The sequence below is a fragment of the Poromitra crassiceps genome (genome assembly GCF_964638095.1).
Source record: "Poromitra crassiceps genome assembly, chromosome: 6".
Classification (NCBI taxonomy): domain Eukaryota; kingdom Metazoa; phylum Chordata; class Actinopteri; order Beryciformes; family Melamphaidae; genus Poromitra; species Poromitra crassiceps.
In genome coordinates this window covers 9,826,806-9,847,660 of record NC_139627.1, presented here as the reverse complement: position 1 = coordinate 9,847,660, position 20,855 = coordinate 9,826,806, and the positions used below count along the sequence as shown (strand labels likewise).

The following is a 20,855-nucleotide window of genomic DNA, read 5'->3' as shown; positions in this document are numbered from 1 at the left end:
AGTGACCACTGGTGTGAACCACTGGTGTGAACCACAGGTGTGAACCACTGGTGTGAACCACTGGTGTGCAGTGACCACTGGTGTGAACCACTGGTGTGAACCACTGCTGTGAACCACTGGTGTGAACCACTGGTGTCTCTTTAAAGTCTGAGACTGTGGGCCTCCCCCAGACAAAGCTTGGAAAAAGATGCCCCCCTCGCTCAGTTCCTGGATGCCTATGGGATGATGATTGTGTGATTTGATCCCATAGATATTCAGCAATTGAGCCCAGATAGCCTGATATTGCTGTTTGTATATATATATTTTTTTTACAAATGTAATTAAAAATATTTTGCAGTGCACTATGTTCCTTTCTTGTTTAAGAATGTTTCGGGAAATGAAAATGTAGCCTATTTAAATAGAATTATTAACAATAACAATCAAGGAAGTTACATGCTTGTAGGCTAGAGAAGAAGAAGAAGCGCGCATGCACGCACATGTTGTGTTGAACCAACCGACAACCAATAAGAATTGTTTAATCTGCCAATAAAGAAATGTGAACTTGACATGCTATTGTAATAGCCTACTCAAAAATGCACCTCCCACTATACAGTAAAGAGAGGAGTCAATGTTTCTTGATATATACCATTCAGATCAGAATAATTAGTCTAGTCATTAAGTTTGCTGATAATATTTCTATCATGTTAAGTCTGTGTCATGTTAACTGGTGTATTCAGAGCAAATAGGGAGATATAGAGCATTATCATCATGCTATAGACCCCTTATACAGCTTGTCAACATTGAGCTGCGCGCGCAACGTGTAGGCAGAAAACCCTCAGCCCAGCATTCACAGACAGTGTTTTAGCCCCGCTGTCAGGACTGCTCTATGCCCATCTGCAACACACAGTTATATTTTAGTTTTAAAATGCAGTTCTCGGCTTACTACCACAGCTTATCGCCTAGTGATAAGCAATGTTATGCATCGAAATTAACGTTGTTTAATGGGATATGTCTTACAGACCCATACGCACTGGCGCTGTCAATTGGCCAAGCCTAGTGGCCAGCAATACATATCGTGCATTCCTTTATAACTGGGGATAGCGTAGATAATTATTCTGTAACTTGCAAAGATATATTGTTATGTTGATAATGCACACAACTCAATAATGACATTATGTAATGTTACTTGGTCGTTAACTAACCGAGCGATGTGGCTGAGCAGTCTACAGCTTCAGGCAGCTTACCTGATTATGAAGAGCACTACAAAGTCGGGCATTTTTAATGATGTCCTCGTTCCAATCAGTTCAACTCAATAATGACATTATTTAACGTTACTTGGTTGTTAACTAACCGAGCGATGTGGCTGTTACTAGCAGCCTACTACAGTTTACCTGATATGAAATGAGCGAGCACTGCAAAGTCGGGCATTTTTAACGATTTCCTCTTTCGGCTTGCAACCAAAGACACCTACGGTTAGCATAAAAGCAGTATGAGTTGACGGGATTCGGTAAAACTTTAGTCCTTGCTTTTAATGCTAACCGTAGGTGTCTTTGGTTGCAAGCCGAAAGAGGAAATCGTTAAAAATGCCCGACTTTGCAGTGCTCTTCATAATCAGGTAAGCTGCCTGAAACTGTAGGCTGCTCAGCCACATCGCTCGGTTAGTTAACGACCAAGTAACGTTACATAATGTCATTATTGAGTTGTGTGCATTATCAACATAACAATATATCTTTGCAAGTTACAGAATAATTATCTACGCTATCCCCAGTTATAAAGGAATGCACGATATGTATTGCTGGCCACTAGGCTTGGCCAATTGACAGCGCCAGTGCGTATGGGTCTGTAAGACATATCCCATTAAACAACGTTAATTTCGATGCATAACATTGCTTATCACTAGGCGATAAGCTGTGGTAGTAAGCCGAGAACTGCATTTTAAAACTAAAATATAACTGTGTGTTGCAGATGGGCATAGAGCAGTCCTGACAGCGGGGCTAAAACACTGTCTGTGAATGCTGGGCTGATGGTTTTCTGCCTACACGTTGCGCGCGCAGCTTGCTTTGTTGTCATTGTGACGTAGGCGTATAAGGGGTCTATATATCTCCCTCTTTGCTCTGAATGAGTGAGAAAAGGAGAAAATACTGAATAATTACTTGTCAACAGTATCCTAATGTTAATTTAAAATGAGATATTCCTCTAAATATGGCAAAAAAATGTAAAAAAAAAATTAAAAAAAATTCCCGGCGGCGCCCGCCCTTCCTCCCAGCAGCACCCCCTGCTTAAAGTGTCTTCCAGCGGCCCTGGGTCTGTCTGTAAGCTGTAAGCAGTACCGGTGTGAAATAAGATAAGCTTACATGGCCGGGCCCTTGGCCTCACTTCTTAACTAGTTATCTAGTTGCCGTGAGTCATTTCCAGTGTTTTCGGTGTGTCAGCCCTCTCAGAGGAGGGACTGTGTGTGTGTGTGTGTGTGTGTGTGTGTGTGTGTGTGTGTGTGTGCGTGTGCGTGTGTTTTCAGTGTGTCAACCCTCTCAGAGGAGGGACTGTGTGTGTGTGTGTGTGTGTGCGCGTGTGTTTTCAGTGTGTCAACCCTCTCAGAGGAGGGACTGTGTGTGTGCGTGTGTGCGTGTGCGTGTGTTTTCGGTGTGTCAGCCCTCTCAGAGGAGGGACTGTGTGTGTGCGTGTGCGTGTGTTTTCGGTGTGTCAGCCCTCTCAGAGGAGGGCTGTGTGTGTGTGTGTGTGTGTTTTCAGTGTGTCAGCCCTCTCAGAGGAGGGACTGTGTGTGTGTGTGTGTTTTCAGTGTGTCAGCCCTCTCAGAGGAGGGACTGTGTGTGTGTGTGTTTTCGGTGTGTCAGCCCTCTCAGAGGAGGGACTGTGTGTGTGTGTGTGTGTGCGTGTGCGTGTGTTTTCGGTGTGTCAGCCCTCTCAGAGGAGGGACTGTGTGTGTGTGTGTGTGTGCGTGTGTGTGTGTTTTCGGTGTGTCAGCCCTCTCAGAGGAGGGACTGTGTGTGTGCGTGTGCGTGTGTTTTCGGTGTGTCAGCCCTCTCAGAGCAGGGACTGTTGGTGTTTGGACAGTCTGTCAGACAGCAGTGAAAGGCTCTGACATGTGTGTGTGTGGGTGGTGGGGTGGGTGGTGGGAGGGAGTGGGTGGCGGGGTGGGTGGGAGTGGGGCATTGACGTAGATGCCCGCTGAGAGGGCATTCCTGATGCCCCCCCACACATCTGGGTCTCCCGTGGCAACACCCTCACTCTCTCTGTCTCTGTCTCTGTCTCTCTCTCTCTCTCTCTCTCTCTCTCTCTCTCTCTCTCTCTCTCTCTCTCTCTCTCTCTGTCTCTCTCTCTCTCTCTCTCTCTCTCTGTCTCTCTCTCTCTCTCTCTGTCTCCTCCTATTAGTATTAGTAACAAGCTGGTGAGCAGCTAAACAAAAAGTTTTGTTTCAATGCTTTGTTTTCATCAAACTGGAATAGTACCGCAGGGATGATGTGTTTTTGCAGGCTTACCCACAAGTCCCTGCACTTCCTGGTTCGTAGGTGTAAAAGGCAATGGAATTTTTGTATGGGTATTTTGGTTAAATGCTCGAAATATGGTCTGTGGTTGAAGAGTTTATGAAACAGCGAAGTTTGTGTTCAGCAAGATAATCTTCACAAATCAGGACCACTTTTATGACTTTTGAAGCATAAATGCCTTTTTTTTTTTTTAATATACGTGATTTTGAAAAAACGCTTCAAAAGTCATAGAAGTGGTCCTCATTGTGAAGATGATCTTGCTGAACACAAACTTTGCTTTTTCACAAACTTTTGTTAACCACTGTCCTTATTTCGTGCATTTAACCAAAATCCCCAAACCAAAATCCCATTGACTTTTACACCTAAGAACCAGGAAGTGCTAGGCTCCAGGTCTTCCAGACTCATTCCTGCGGTTCTATTAGGAGTCAGAAGAGGGAGAGAGAGGAGAGAGAGTGCGAGAGAGAGAGAGAGAGAGAGAGACCGAGAGGGGGGTGACTACTAATACTACTACTAGATTGGAAATGTGACTCACTAATCAGAAACAAAAAATGACCCATATCGGCCAGATGGTGGCGCTATAACAGACCATTTCGCGTTATGGTCCATATCTTCTGAACCGTGTGTCCTATACTCAACAAGGCCAGGTCGAAACCTGGCATAGGGCCGGTGCATGGTAAAATTCCCATTTCTGCACTGCATGGCGATGTCCTGTACCACCAACTATTTATCCACAGACAAAACACAGCAAGGTCTAACTATGAGATCCTTTAGATTTACTTCTAAATTCCGTTTCATTTTTTCCCCAATTATTATTTTTTCTTTTTCTTTCTGTCAGACAGCCTCTTCCACACTCAAACTGAAAAGCAAGCTGTGACATGATGTAAGGGTCCCACGCACCGCAATCCAAAACAGAATTGTTTGCCGACTCAAACGTTAACTTTATCACAGGAATGCGGGTTTAACGATGTTTTGCGTTCTACATTAATTAAATGAAGACATTACCGTTTGGCAGCTTGCTTTGTTTGTATGATAGATACGTATTGGCCAAGTATATAAACATTTAAGAGCGAAGACTTTCAGGAAGTGACACAGAGCTCTCTCTCTCTCTCTCTCTCTGTCTGTCTCTCTCTCTCTCTCTCTCTCTCTCTCTCTCTCTGTGTGTCAAAGGCCGGGCTCGCCCCCGCTCGTGCACGAGCCGAGGGAAATCTCCTCTTTCTGGCCGAGAAGAGCCTGGTGACGCGAGAAAAGTAGTGTGGAGCTGCAGCGTCCTCCGTGTCCGTGCAGTACTACACAAATGAAAAGCTCAGCTGATGTAGATGCAGCCAATTGTGCTCTGGAACTTTTTGCCATTTTTCGCCATAAATGTTCGTAAAGTGGCACTTATTGAAACCTACTACCCTGCTTGTAGGCATCAAAAGTCATCAGAAATTAATTTAGTGATGAAATAAAACTTTAAATTGTAAAAAACTTTCCGGAGCTTATGGCGTCTTCTCTGCTGCGGTCTGCCTCTGCCTATGCCGAAATGCATGCTGGGAGTGACACTATGCCGAAATGCATGCTGGGAGTGACATTTAGAACCTGAATCCGTGCTCAAATCGGCGACAGAGTCGAATGTAGGGGCCCTGCTGTGCATGCTGCACACCGGCCCCAAAAATTCACTTCTTCCTTGGATCAATACGCATCTAGTCTCGCTGGCCAGCCTCCTCTCCCTTGGGAGAGGAGGCTGGCCAGTGAGACTAACACGCATCTTTCCCTATCCACCTTATTTTTGGCGGCCATTTTTGGCTGATCTGCCTGATGGGTGCTTCTTCCGGTTTAATAGACTATTTTAACTTGACAAAAAAAACGTCTATGAGGATTTTACAGCCGTTCGGGTGCTGGGATAATGTAATGCATTATGGGTAGTCGGCTAGTGTAGCTAATGCTAGCGGCTAGCGTTAGTTACTTTACATGGCAGTAAAACGCCACTGAATGACCACTGATTGAACTTTTAACCATTTCGAGTAACACTGTTTCCATACGGACCCCCAGCGTCGGTTAGTTGTTTATAACGTGACTATATTTATAACTTTTATAACGTGCTCCAGCTTCCGGTTTATAATTCGGTATTGCAGCATAGGTCTGCAGCCGAGTATAACAAAGGAAATGGCAAGCTGCAACAATAAGTCACGTTAAACCAGACCTTGTACCCACAATTATTTTTTACAGTAGGGCATTCAAAAATAAGGTGGATAGGCCCCGCCCATTTGCGTCTGCCTAGATTTTGCGCCATTTTGAATTTGATCAAAAATCTACTTTTGCTAACTCCTCCTAGACCGTTTGGCCAAATCACACGAAAATCTTTCTGGGTCATCTATGGACTACCCCGACCTAAAGTTATCAATATAAGTTTGGATACGTGAAACCGTTTTGAAATGATAAATGTCTAAGCTTATATCGAAACGCGCCCTGACACTAAATTGGCCATAACTCATAAAGCGTTGGTTGAGTCCCGCCCATTCTTTGACCACATGTTGCCCATATGGCTTTACCGTAAAAGACAGACAGAAGTTTCAGTTGTACCACTAGGGGGCGCCACAACTGCAAAAAGTTTATTTCATAATTGGCCAGATGGATTCGTACGAAATTCGATTTCCATCATCAACCGACATGAACAAGTCAATATCTAAAATATCGTAATGAATGATTGAAGTGGGCGTGGCGTATTACAACAAATCCAAATTTCCCTATTTTGCAAACTCCTCCTAGACCGTTAGGCCAGATCACCCCAAACTTTTTCTGTGTCATCTCTGGACTACCCTGATCTAAAGTTATTTTGGATACGTGAAACTGTTTTATTGAAATTATATATCTCTAAACTTTTAATGAAACACGCCCTGACACTAATTGTCATAACTCATTAACCGTTCATCAAATCCTGCCAGATTTTTTTACCACGTGTTGAGCAGAGTTGCTTTAACTTAAAGGAGAACTTACCTCCAAAACACTTTTTTTCAGCTTTTAACCAATATATATGACTTTGGGGGTGATGTGTGAAGAATTCTGGTCAGAATTTCCACATTTGACACCAAACTGTTGCCATTTTACCATTTGTATCATTTTTCAGCAGCATATCTGGCATAAGCGCCCTCTAAGGGTGGAAAACTGCTTTTTTTTGTGCCCTCAAATGAATGGGATATTTGGTACAACCTGACGTCACGGTGGGTTTAGCGCGTGCATCTGGTGCATCTCCAAAGCCTATACAACTAGGCAAGATGGAAAAACCTTACTTAGTATCAGGCTCCAGAGGGCTCTAACTGAAGTAAAAAAAAATCTGTTTGCTCTTAAAATACTGAACCAAACGTCGTCAAAGTTGGCACATGTCTTAATTATAGTTAGTTTCCCGCTGAATGTGTCATTACTTTATTGATATCTTACCTGGATAAGCTCGAATGATGATGTTTATATTATCAGTCCGAGTTGCAAGCACTGTCTCCAGCCCAGGCAGGCGAGAGTCGTACTGTTACATGGACGAGCCCCAAGCTCCGCGGGCGCGCGCAGCAGGCCAGCAGCAGCTGGGCTTTCTGTGCTCTGAGAGCAGCAGAGAGAGCAGTCTGATATTTCCGCAAACAAATATGGTCGCAGTTTAGCGCACATGTAAAATATAACGCTATACTACGACGTGACAACGTGACAAAGCTGGTCTAAACACATCGGCTACTGTAATATCGTCACTGTGTACAAGCAACGGGGGGGGGGGGGGGTTGACTCGCTGTGTGTGTGTTTTGCTGTCTGGAGCACTTTCTCCAGTGCTCTCTGTGCACAGTCTGACATTTCCGCGGCTATCAGTCCGGCGGCTATGACTCGCTGTGTGCGAGCACGAGCTGCTGTCAGGCAGCGGGGACGCGCGGGCAGTGAGAGGCGGGGGCTTTGAAGAGGAGAAGAGCGGGGGAGGAGAAGAGCTCTGCGCTGCCTCTCCTGCGCCCTGAGAGGAAAAATGCTGCTGTCATGCTGTAACTTTCAACAAGAATCACGAAAAGCCCCAAAACGCAAATTAAAAACGGATTTCATTGCGCGGTTTATCTCTAGTTAGACGAGGGAATTACGTGGAGAAATCTCGCATTGTGTTACCCCAGAGCGAGAGGTTTGTCCTATTGTGGGTGTGCTGCTGTTAACGAGCCCATGTCACTTTGCTCTCGTAACGTAGTTTGAGTAGTTTCCATAGAGATACATGCAGAAAAATAATTAAATTTCTAGTTCGCCACTGAATTACCAAATTGATATAACTTTCAACCATTTTGAGCAAAGCTCTTTCCAAACAGGCCACCAGCGTTGGCTAGTTGTTGATATTTATAAAGATATGGCCCCTCTCAAATAAATAATTTTTGAGGCAGTAGGCAAACTGTAATGGCGTCGATTTCCGAAAAAAAATCTGGACTTGAACACAGCCAAAGAGTTTAGCATAGACAAGAGTATATGTCATTTCTTGGTTTTTTCCATAGGTATTTTCAAATCACTGTTCTAATACATATCTAGGGGGTAAGTCCTCCTTTAAGGACACACAATTTGAGAATTGTAAACCCACGTCACCAATGTTTACAATGCCAAATGTATCACCAATGCATTTTACATGAAACAAGTGGGCGGGGCTTGTAATCCTGCAGTGTGACTGACAGCACTCTGAGCCAATCAGAGTTGGGCTGTGGTGAGGCTCTGTAGGCTAGCTGTACCAGGTGCACTGGATCAATCAAGCAGATGAATGTAGATGGTGGTGTAGAGGAAAAGTGTTTTAACATAAGGTTAAGGTTAAGTTTATTTCATATGGACATCACAGAGCATTGGAGAACATCCAATTCAACCTTAAAAATCGTATATTTGAAACCTGTTGAATGAGACCTCCGAAAGCTAAATCCGTGAGTCTAAAGGGAGGTTTACACAATCTGAAATATATTTTCACCCCCTGACTGACCACAACACCTTGACTGACCACAACGCCCTTACTGACCACAAGGCCCTGACTGACCACAACACCCTGAGTGACCACAACACCCTGACTGACCACAATGCCCTTACTGACCACAATGCACTGACTGACCACAATGCCCTTACTGACCACAATGCACTGACTGACCACAACACCCTTACTGGCCACAACACCCTTACTGACCACAATGCACTGACTGACCACAACACCCTTACTGGCCACAACACCCTTACTGACCACAACGCCCTGACTGACCACAACACCCTGACTGACCACAACACCCTGACTGACCACAACACCCTGACTGACCACAACACCCTGACTGACCACAACACCCTGACTGACCACAACACCCTGACTGACCACAACACCCTGACTGACCACAACGTCCTGACTGACGACTACACCCTTACTGACCACAACACCCTTACTGACCACAACACCCTTACTGACCACAACACCCTGACTGACCACAACACCCTGACTGACCACAACACCCTTACTGACCACAACACCCTTACTGACCACAACACCCTGACTGACCACAACACCCTGACTGACCACAACACCCTGACTGACCACAACACCCTGACTGACCACAACACCCTGACTGACCACAACACCCTTACTGGCCACAACACCCTGACTGACCACAACACCCTTACTGACCACTACACACTTACTGACCATGCTTGGATGCTTGCGGCTATATTTATTATTATTATCACTTTAATATCCAGACATATTTTTTTATTTGTATTTTATTCTACAGTATATGCAGTTCAAACGTTTTAGTTTCTGTTTCATTCATGTTTTAATCTATGCTTTGGCAATATGTGAACATGTATGCCATGCCAATACAGTTCAATGCATTGAATTGATAAAGAGGTTGACAGAGGGAGTGAGAGAAGCTGAGAGACAGGCAAAGAGAGAGAGTGACATGAACAAAGTTTACAGAGCGATAGAAAGACATTCACAGAGAGAAAGAGAGATAGAAGGAACGAGAGAGAGAGAGAGGGAGAGAGAGAGAGAGAGAGAGAGAGAAAGAGTGAGTGAGTGAGCGAAAGACAGAGAGAGAGACAGGTGGCCTCTTTTCCAGGTCAGTAATTGCATTGTGTTCAGCTGAGGTGCTTGGTGGGTCAAACAGTGACGTACATACACACACACACACACACACACACACACACACACACACACACACACACACATACACACACACACACACAGACACACACACACACACACACACACACACGCCATTACTGGGGCTCCCCCGGACACACACACACACACACACCATTACTGGGGCTCCCCCGATGCACGCACACACACACACACACACACACACACACACACACGCCATTATTGGGGCTCCCCCGGACACACACACACACACACACACACACCATTACTGGGGCTCCCCCGATGCACGCACGCAACACACACACACACACACACACACACACACACACACACACACACACACACACACACACACATTGTAGTCTTGTGACTCTCTTAAGCCATTTCCACACATGAAGTGTGGACCATGCCCGGTAAAGCAGGCCAGGGTATTTACCAGTCTTACCCTTATTCTAGACATGAAGAAAACACCAAACACAATTATCTGCTCTAGATCTAAATACATGTTTTGAATGCATTTATTCCTCATTTCCTCTAGTAGTCTACTCTTTATAGCTCTATAGTAGGGATGGATCTACTCTTTATAGCTCTATAGTAGGGATGGGTCTACTCTTTATAGCTCTATAGTAGGGATGGGTCTACTCTTTATAGCTCTATAGTAGGGATGGGTCTACTCTTTATAGCTCTATAGTAGGGATGGTCTACTCTTTATAGCTCTATAGTAGGGATGGGTCTACTCTTTATAGCTCTATAGTAGGGATGGGTCTACTCTTTATAGCTCTATAGTAGGGATGGGTCTACTCTTTATAGCTCTATAGTAGGGATGGGTCTACTCTTTATAGCTCTATAGTAGGGATGGTCTACTCTTTATAGCTCTATAGTAGGGATGGGTCTACTCTTTATAGCTCTATAGTAGGGATGGGTCTACTCTTTATAGCTCTATAGTAGGGATGGGTCTACTCTTTATAGCTCTAGGGATGGGTCTACTCTTTATAGCTCTATAGTAGGGATGGGTCTACTCTTTATAGCTCTATAGTAGGGATGGGTCTACTCTTTATAGCTCTATAGTAGGGATGGGTCTACTCTTTATAGCTCTATAGTAGGGATGGGCATTTCTAGCAAAAACAAGATTTGAAATTCGCTGGGCCAAAGTCGACTGTCGAAATTCATCCACCGCTAAAAAAAAGAAAAAGAAAATCTGAGTCAAAATGTACATGGTCTCCCCTGATTCTATAGTTGAATCACTTGGTTCCAAGTAAAACTATTTTTATAAGCATTTTACGCAACATCTATGGAAAAATAAATGGCGGATGAAATCCCATGGGATTAGGGGGTGAGTTTGGCACTCTATTGACATTCACAGACCCAGTCCCAGACTACGTTAGCCACGTTAGCTTAGCTTAGGCTAGGTTAGCCACGTTAGCTTAACTCCCCGAACCAAGCTGAGATAGCCCATGGAACAGACTATTATGAGCTTTTCTTCATGCAGTAATGAGCCTTGAAACCTTTTCCTTGTGGTTGAGTGTTACTGTAATATAGACAGTTTAAGACCATTTCTACTACATTTACTACAGCGTTTCTAGAGCTACTGGGTGCTGCTACTGTTAACTGAGCCCAGAGCCGTTCTGCTCTAGCAGCTCTTTTGCGTAGCTCCTTCAGCAGCGTCACATGGACAAATGTGTATTTTTTTTTACAGGCGCTGGTAAAAAATTAAAAATAAGTAGGCATTTCGCGCACTCAATTCCTGGGCTCGGCCGCTGCGCGGCCTCGCCCGTCCTGCAGCTCGCCAAGCTGGCCCTGCAGCTGCATTCGCAGCACACAAGAGACAGACACACACACTGATGATATCAGTGATGATGTCTGATGTCATCAGTGATGACGTCATCAGTCTGAGGCTCATGAGAGACTGAGGAGGCTCACGAGAGACAGAGGGAGAGAGAGGAGAGGGGGAGAGAGACTGAGGGAGAGAGAGCGAGCGAGACTCAGGGAGAGAGAGAGGGAGACATTGTGTGCGCGCCCAATAGGGCAGGCAAGGCCACACAGCAGCCGAGCTGCGGGCAAGGCTGTGCAGTGGCCGAGCTGCGAATGCGAGCTGCAAGACGGGCGAGGCCGCGCATTGGGCGAGCCTAGGAATTGAGCGCCCGCTTTTATCCAAAGCGCTTTACAATGTGCCTATACATTTACCCATTCATACACCGAAGGCGACCAGCTGCCATGCAGGGTGCTGGCACAGCCATCGGGAGCAATTTGGGGTTCAGTGTCTTACCCAAGGACACTTCCACATGCATCTGGTTGGTGGACGAGGCGCTCTACCTCCTGAGCCACAGCCGCGCAACGGCTACGGCGCTGGGCCAGCAGGCTTCACTGGGGTCACTTAGGCCTACTCACCGAAATCGATCATTGGTAACGTTAACATTGGAGGTTCGCCTGTCTCTCTAGGCTCTTTCACACACAGATCGCGCAAAATTGCAGTTCAGAAGGCCCGCAAAGCCAGCAGCCTCGCCACAGAAATTGCTTTCACACAGAGCCAAGCAGCACGGCCACATTCCCGTCCTGCGGTGTGCTTTCAGGCGACATCCACCCCTCCTGGATTGAAAGGCGAGCGGAGGCATTTTCACTCAGCTCTTTGCCCAAATTAATATTTTCATAGGTTAGTGTAGCCTAGCCTACTGTATGATGAACGAATTCATTCAACAACCAAACATCGCTGATGTATGCCAGCCAACGAGGTCGCAGCTGCGGTTGTTAAAGGAGAATTTCGTTTTTTTTTAACCTGGACCCATCTCCTGGCAATAATTATGATTTGGCCACTCACCCAGCGATGTCCGCGGCGTTTCTGGCAGTCCTAGCGTTGTTTTGAGATCAATAGCGTCCAAGTCAGTTGTAAAATGGAGCTGATTTGGGGCCAAGTGTGAGCCTGTCTTTCCTGCATCTAAATAGCTATTTTTATTCCCGTTTTCGCCACATATGGTAATAATGTGATCCCTCAACATCCACCAGAGTGATATTTCGCCCCAGGCCATTTCCTGGACTTTCACAGGGATCAAATTACCTCAAACGTGATCTCGGTCACCAAGTCTCGTGAAGTCCCGCGATACTTTCCTGCCGGCTGGCCAACTACAGGTACACGCTTTGCGGTGGTGGTTTTAGCGTAACCTATGTGGGGTTTGGCGTAACCTATGTGGGATTCGAAATAACGAATCGATAAATATACAGTATTTACTCTGAGAAATGAAATAATGAGAAATTATTGATCTTTAAAACTGAATAATGACATCACAACAGTCTAATCCTAATGCTAAATTAAAATTAGATATTCCTCTAAATATGTCTTCAAACTGCAAAAGGGGAAAAAAACACCCACATTTGCAAGCTCAGGAGCCGCCACTGAGATATATATATACATTATATATATATATATATATATATATATATATATATATTCATTATATATATATTCATTATATATATATAATGAATCCAGCTCCATTGTCTACTAGGAAGTGAATGCTGACATCAAGATTCCACTTTGCTGTGATGACATGACAGTAATAGATGGTAAATGGTAAATGGCCTGCATTTATATAGCGCTTTTATCCAAAGCGCTTTACAATCAGTAGATAGTCTACATTCACCCATTCATACACCGATGGCGGCAGGCTGCCACGCAGGGTGCCTACACACCATCGGGAGCAAGGAGGGTTAAGTGTCTTGCCCAAGGACACAACGACAGCAGCTGGGAGGGAGCGGGGATCGAACCGCCAACCCTTGCGTCATTGGCCGACCCGCTCTACCTCCTGAGCTAAAGCCGCCCCTAGATAGATTTACACGACAGTAGCAGCATATTGTCCCCTTCTTCTTCTTATTTTTATTCAAACACTGGGATATATGCAACTTCTCGGCAAGAGATGTGCAAGTAAGTCAATTAAGTTCAAGTGATCCGGGCCTTCTAGTAAATTCGGCGTGCAAATGGTCCACCAATCTATTTCGCTATTACTTTTCGTATTAATATGTTTCATGCTGCATAGCCTGTCATTTTGCAAATAAAAACGGCGACCTTAAACTCCCACATTTTTAAACAGAATTTGTCCGGTACATGTACGGCTGACAGCGAGCTCATTTTTAAAGCTAGAGTGATGGTCTTTATACCTATGAAAGTAGAAGAAATAAGGAATTGATTGATTTGATTGATTGATTTTGCACTGTAAAGACAATACACGCCAAGTGTATTTCACCTGGAGGGGAAATTAATAAAATACAATAAATATCAGTGCTTGGAGAGAACTTATCGAGACTTATCGAGAACCTCACCATGTAAATTTTTTTATATATATAAAAATAATAATAATAATAATTATAACCAAGGAGATAGTACAAATAATAATACATAGATAGTACAAAATAAAAAATAAAACTAAATAAACAAACTTAATAATTAAGCAATACATCAGAAGAAGTAAATGACAATGGCAACAGATTTTTTTTTAGCACAATTCCATTGAGGACAGATGTTCTTTTAGTTTTCTTTTGTAGACTGGTAGGGAGGGTGAGCTGTCCATCAGGTGCATATACAGTAGTTGTTCCATAAGATAACACCTTTGTATTTGATGGATAACTGCCCTCTGGTGGTACGACAAAGTGGAATCTGCAGGAAATTAGATTGTCTAGTAGTTCTGGAGTGAATGTTTGAGTTTTTATGAAAATATTGTTGAAAATGATATGGCAGTGTGTGACCCTGATACTGAACCTTGAAAAGAAAAGTACATGTTTATGTTATAAACAGTCAATATTTTTAATTTAGAAAATAAGGGGGCAGATGTGACTGTGGACTTGGAATCGATTGGGACCAAGCATGTCAACGTAGCATGTTGGGAAGGGGGGGTAAATAACGCGTCAAAGTTTGAGTATGTTGGTATTACAGTAAGTTGATGACAGTAGCTGATAGTCACTCCCCACTGTCTTTACGACAGCTTTACGACAGTCTAATCCTAATGCTTTGAGTAATGCTATATATATATATATGTCTCTCTTTCTCTCTCTCTCCCCCCCTCCATCCCTCTCTCTCTCTCTCTCTCTCTCTCTCTCAGTGCTTCGACCACAGACCTGTGTGCTGCTTTTGACTCTGGTGGCGGGGGCTACCTGAGGAAGAGTCCGGACCAGTACAGTTCCCGAGGCAGCATGGAGAGCCTGGACCCTCCCCAGTGCTCCCAGCAGCAGCACCCCGGGGTGCTGCACCACACCCCGCACCCCGCATACTCCTCCTGCCACCAGCTCTCCTCAGCCAGGTGCGCTGGACTCACAATAAGGGATATGGTGCCTTGATCAAGGACACTGTCCCACCCCTTGACTGTTTGTTTTTTTGCCCATGGCTTTCCACAGCCACTTAGGAGATTTTCAGCAGGTCTGAGTCTATTGGAGTCAATGGGAAAAGTCAACGTGATCTCAGATTATGACAGATCCCTTCGCTCCCATATTCATTAAAGTAAATATTCGGCCCGTTCTCCGAGGCCACATATCTTCTGAATATTCTGACACTAAAATGGCATTTTAGATCAGGAGAAAATTGAACTTGTTCAAGACCTGTCTCTATCTCAGCAACACACTCTCGCGAGATTTGGCAACAGGAACTCATGTTAGCAGGGAGCGATTAGCTAAAGCTACATGTGAAGTTCGTTGATGTAGTAGCTAAATCTGTGGCTAGACTTTTTTTTTAATGGAATATCTTAGTTTCAACTGTATTGAGCTAACAAGGGGCAGCTTTGTGTTTATATGTGTGGTTTGTGTGGAGTTTGTAAACTCACGATCTCTATTTCAACCAAGTTAGCTTGCTCGTTCAAACCTGAAACCTGTAGTTCAGACCAAAGAAAACCAACTTGTGGGTGTGATACACCTGAAAGTCTCAACCAAGGTTCATGTTTTTGTTACATTGTACACATTGGATCCTCTTAGTTTTGCTTTCACATGTCAGTTATGCGAGAGCACAATAACAATAACAAACTTATATATATATATATATCCTATATCCTTATATCACAATAACAAACTTCACAAGACATCACGACACACCTACATGTGCTGCGTCTCCTGACGCTGCCAAATGGTTCATTCAAGAACGCTCAAGTCATAGAATTAACCATTTATTGCATAAATGAATATAATGCATACAATTATGTTTGGCGTTGAAGGCTCCGCTCTTATAATTAATTTAATATTTAATTTAATATTTAATTAATTTAATTCTGCCTGAACTCGGCTCAGCAAGCAGCATGCTACGCCGAGCAGGGAGAGCAAGCAAAATCCCCCATGGGAATAAAATATTCCAGATACATTTAAACCATAGAGAGTAAAAGAGGGAGCCTAAAAGCAAGACATGGAAACATGTTCATTTTTTGAGCCATGCAGACTCCAGAGCTACAATACATGATAGCATTCGATCTAAAAGGTGGAGGCTGGGGTGGAGGGGGCAAAGCGTTTGCCAGCAGCCGCAAACGATCAGCAAGGTGGGGAACAGATCAGTGAGTGAGAGGCGGCCATATTTAAACGGACCGCCTTGATGTGAGAATGACTGTGATTGGAGAATTGGTTAAACGGTGAACCAAACAGAGGCTGTCAGCTGGTACAGCGGGGGCGTAGCTATGACATCATGTCTATGACATCATGTCTTGAATGAACTAACGCAGGCTTCATTTTGTGGAATTTGTCGTGTCTCATGTGATCATGATCTCGCACGCAGCATCTCTTTGATGCATCTTTTTTTAATGAAGTAAGATTCAACAAACAACCTAATTTACATAACAAAGAGAGAGAGAGAGAAAAAGAAGAACCATACACAAATCAGAAAACTACAATTCAGCAGCAAATGGCGTAGACAGACAGACATCTCTAGCAGGGTATATGCAGGAATCCTGAAGCCTAATTCAATACCTGCTAAGACCACCTCCAAGACCTCCTCAAGACCTCAGCGCCACTTTCGTCACATCAGCGATAGGGGTGTAAAGTTTCATCACTATACATGTTATATAATATAATATAATAATATATAATATATAATGTTCTATAGATTCTTTAGACAACGGTACAGTGTTTCCTCATATCACAAAGTCTGCCAAATTCAAAACATTAAGGAAAAACAAAACGAGAGAGAGAAAAAACACAAAACCTGAAACGTACCACCCCCCACCCACATCCAAAACACAACACACACACAATCATACACACAAGCAAATCCATAACAGCAAACCTCTACGATCACGCGCGCGCGCGCGCGCACACACACACACACACACACACACACACACACACACACACACACACACACACACACACAAAGGGGAACATAAGATCACCAGGGAATGTCACAGATTAAGAGAGTCTGGGAGAGAGAGGACCATTCTAAGAAGTATTTGAGTTGCAAGGTTAGCATCTCACTATATTAATATACTTGACATTGATTGGTTTGTAGACGGGCGTGCGTCTGACGTTGGTATGTTATCAATTCGGCGGGTAGCCTTCTATCGCCGTTTGAAGTAATGGGAGGAAAATAAATGAAAATATTAATTTCATTGCCACAATAATACTATTATTATGGCAATGCTACCAGCAGCACCAAGTTCAAGCGCAATACTCGAGACTAGTTCATACCTTGAAAGTGAGCTTTTCCAGTTGACTTTTGATATCTCGTCGTACCATACAGTATTTCAAATAAAAACTTTGTTTCCTCCTCTCCTCATGTGCTACCATGGCTATTCTTTTCTGTTTTCCTCTGACGATAGCCTGGCGGTACTTCCTAATTGGTCTGAAAGTCCAAACGATCCAATAATGTTTGTACACTACAAACTAACCGAACCATGGTCCATTTTGATCAAGACCACCTCTTTTCATTGGAGCAAGGTTTGGCTGTTTGGTCCGGACCGCGCCCCATGGAGGTTTCACAGCTCTCATTTTGGTTTGGACCAACCTGAAAAGTCTGGACCAAACAAGATCTAAGTCAATCTCTCATTCTACTCCAGGTCCTCCAACAGCATCGACCATCTCCACAGCAAGCGAGACTCCGCCTACTCCTCCTTCTCCACCAGCTCCAGCATCCCAGAGTACCTAGCCTCCACCCCCTCCTTCAGCCCCGAGCGCTCCTATTCGCTGGAGACGGTCCCTCAGAGAGCTGGGGGGGCCGGGGCCTTGCAGCAGGCGGATGTGTGTTACGTGCGGACGGTTTACGACGCGCAGCAGGGCCTGTCCCATGAGCAGGAGCTCAGCCATGCCTCCCGGGTCGGGGGAGGGCTGGGGGTGGGGCTAAGCCGAGAACTGCAAGGTAAAGTTCACTTTTGAGGAATGGGGTCACGTTGGAATGGTGGCAAAGTGGTTAGCACTCTTGCCTTACAGCAAGAAGGTCCTGGGTTCACTGTACTTTACTTTTATTTGTTTATTTGGACGGGACAATGCACAATTAATGAACACATAAAACATGAAGCATATACAGTCACCTGAAACATAGTCTCGCTAGCCAGCCTCTCTTCCTTTCCGTCAGAGAGTCTGGCGTCGCAGGCTTCCATTGTGGGATTGCGAAAAAAAATGCTCTGTTTGGGTTAACCAATCAGCCTCGTCTTGGGCGGTGCTTAGCGTTAGTGCCCTTGGAAAATAGTTTCGGGGTGGAACTTGTGCCGAGCAGGCCTTCTTTATTGCACAATCCAAATTTTCTTCAAAACTTGCCATTTTCAGCGTGTAGCAACGAGTTAGCCTGTAGGTTTCCGCCGTTAGCTTTCTACGCTAGCTAGTTAGCGTTCGGCGGGAGCATTACAGCGACACACATGGGAGCGGAAGCCGCTCTGATTGACATGGTCGGAGCCAATGAACAGAGCGTGACAGAGCTTGCAAGCGGGGGAGCGGATATCCTGCTGCCACCGAAACAGCCGCTCGAATGGGAGAGCAGCTTTAGAGCAGGGGCGGGCTGATCCCTGTTGCCTGTTTCCACAGCGCCAGACTCTCTGACAGAAAGGAAGAGAGGCTGGCTAGCGAGACTACCTGAAACATGGTAAAAGTGTAAAAAGTGCCAGATTTAGCACAAGGCTAATTTCCATCCGCAGTCCTCAAACATAAAAACAGAGGGATAAAAAAAACAACAATAAGAGCTACATAGATCATTAATAGAACACACTCAAAAAGAAACAGATAATAAGGTACACTCAAAAATACAAAAAGGACAGAAAACATACTATAAGTGATTACATGTCTGTTTGGCTTTCAACCATTGTTTTAATTTATTTCTAAAAGTGGCCAGGGTGGAGCTTTCCACCCCGGCAATATTCAGTGTGGGAAAAAACCATACAATGAAGATATGCCTTTGCAGCGTCAACTGTTAAGAAGGGCCGGATTTGTTTAAAATTAAATAAATTGAAATAAATTGTGCTTTTTAGCTTTTTAATGTGTTTCCTGAAAGATAGATTTGAGTTCAAAATGACTCTGAGGCAGTCCCCCCCCCCCCAGGAACACATTGGACCTTGTGATGACAGCTGGTTGTTTACTGAACATCATACATACAGTTTTGTTTGTATTGAACAGTAGGCACGTGTTATTCAACCAAGGTTGGACCTTGTTCAGAACGTTTGTAAAACTACATGAGATCAGATCGTTTTTTTTTTACCATGCACAATAATGACCGCATCATCGGCATACATTTGTACATTAAAATCAGGACATACTTCAGGCAGGTCATTGATGTACAGGGAAAACAGTAATGGCCCAAGGATCGATCCTTGTGGGACACCGACTGGATTGTCAAGATAAGGGGATTTGACACCATCAACCATGACACACTGTTTTCTGTTTGTTAGGTATGACTTGAACCATCGTATTGTCTCTGCAGAAAAATTGAAATGAGATCATTTTGCCAGAAGTACCTGATGGTCGACAGTGTCGAATGCCTTTCTGAGGTCCAGGAACACAGCACCAACATATGAGTTTTTATCCAGCATGCTCTTGACCATGATCTTGAAAAACACAGTTAGCTGACTCAGTGGAGTGGTGAGCACGGAAACCACACTGTAGTGGGTGGAGTGGAGTGTGACCCATGTCGAGATGTTTCATCATGAGTTTTCACACCCATTTCTCAGCAACCGTGGATATGGTGTGGAGGATGCTGATGGGCCTGTAGTTGGCCATCCTGCTACCAGATTTAAAAACCTGTGTCACCGTGGCCACCTTCCAGGATGATGGCACTTCCTTTGAGCTGATTGACTGGTTTACTAACATGGTGATTGGTTTTATTAGTGCGTGAGTAAGTTTGAATGAAATCAGTGTCTAGGCCATAGGCGTCCTTTGCCTTGGAGCGTTTCAGTGCTACAAGGATTTTTCTTACCTCTTCCTTATTTATTTCCTCCAGCTCAAAGAGGGGCCGGGCATCCACACTTGGGCTGTGTGAAACACCAGAGGGGGTGAAAAGTTTTGTTATTTCTAATACACTAAAATATTCATTAAATGTACAGGCCAGCACTGTGGGGTCTTTAACCAGAACGTCATTCATTTTTAATTCTAGGTTTGTTCTGTTTACCTAGTAATTTATTTAAAATTTGACATACCGGTACTTTTTTCCCATTTCCTTTTGCACCTTCAATTATACTGATGAAGAAATTCGCTTTAGCCTTTCTTAAAGTCCGAGTTACCTTATGGGTGAAATTCTGCCCATCAGTCGATAGACCAGATTTCAAGCTTTGTTTTAGAAGTGAGTCCATTAACTTCATCAATGATCTGCAGCTTTGATCAAGCCAGGGTGGTGACGTTCCTTCCTAACCTTTTGGCACCCCCTCCTGGAGAAAGAAGACATTAACTAATTTAATTTATTTGTAAACAAACAGCAGTTTTCCTCTATGTTAACAGAGGAGATGGTCTCATTCCAATTTTTTCTTTCTTTTAACAGGATCTTTAAAGCATTGTTGCATGTTTTTTGGGAGGAAACTAGAAGAGAAATACGTTTTTTTTTATTGGTGCGTTTAAGAACCGTTTTTTGTTGAGTTTCCTACAGAAAAAATATATAATTATGATCAGAGAGGCCAGTCAGCAGATTGTAGGTTTTAGCAATTCTGTCAGTTTTGTTTGTGAAAATTAGATCTATCTTTGTTTGGGAGGTGTTAGTTATTCTGGTCGGTTGTTCAATTTGTTGTACTAGATTGTGTGCCTCCATGGTTTGTTTAAGTTTGTTGTCCCAATTTAAATTAAAATCCCCCAAAATGACGGTCTCTTTGTTAGAGTCACAGGAGTTCAAGAAGCTTTAACTG

The 20,855-nt window shown here is 44.1% G+C and overlaps 1 protein-coding gene across 1 annotated transcript in view; it reads left to right on the top strand.

Moving 5' to 3' along the window:
* Positions 1-20,855, top strand: part of shroom3 (shroom family member 3) — a gene marked incomplete at its 3' end in the record, with an annotated part of 158,441 nt that overhangs the window by 77,210 nt on the left and 60,376 nt on the right. The window contains exons 5-6 of the mRNA XM_083638063.1: positions 14,676-14,873; positions 17,598-17,871. Of these exons, the coding sequence (XP_083494189.1) occupies positions 14,676-14,873; positions 17,598-17,871 (472 nt within the window). The remainder of the gene's footprint in view (positions 1-14,675; positions 14,874-17,597; positions 17,872-20,855) is intronic.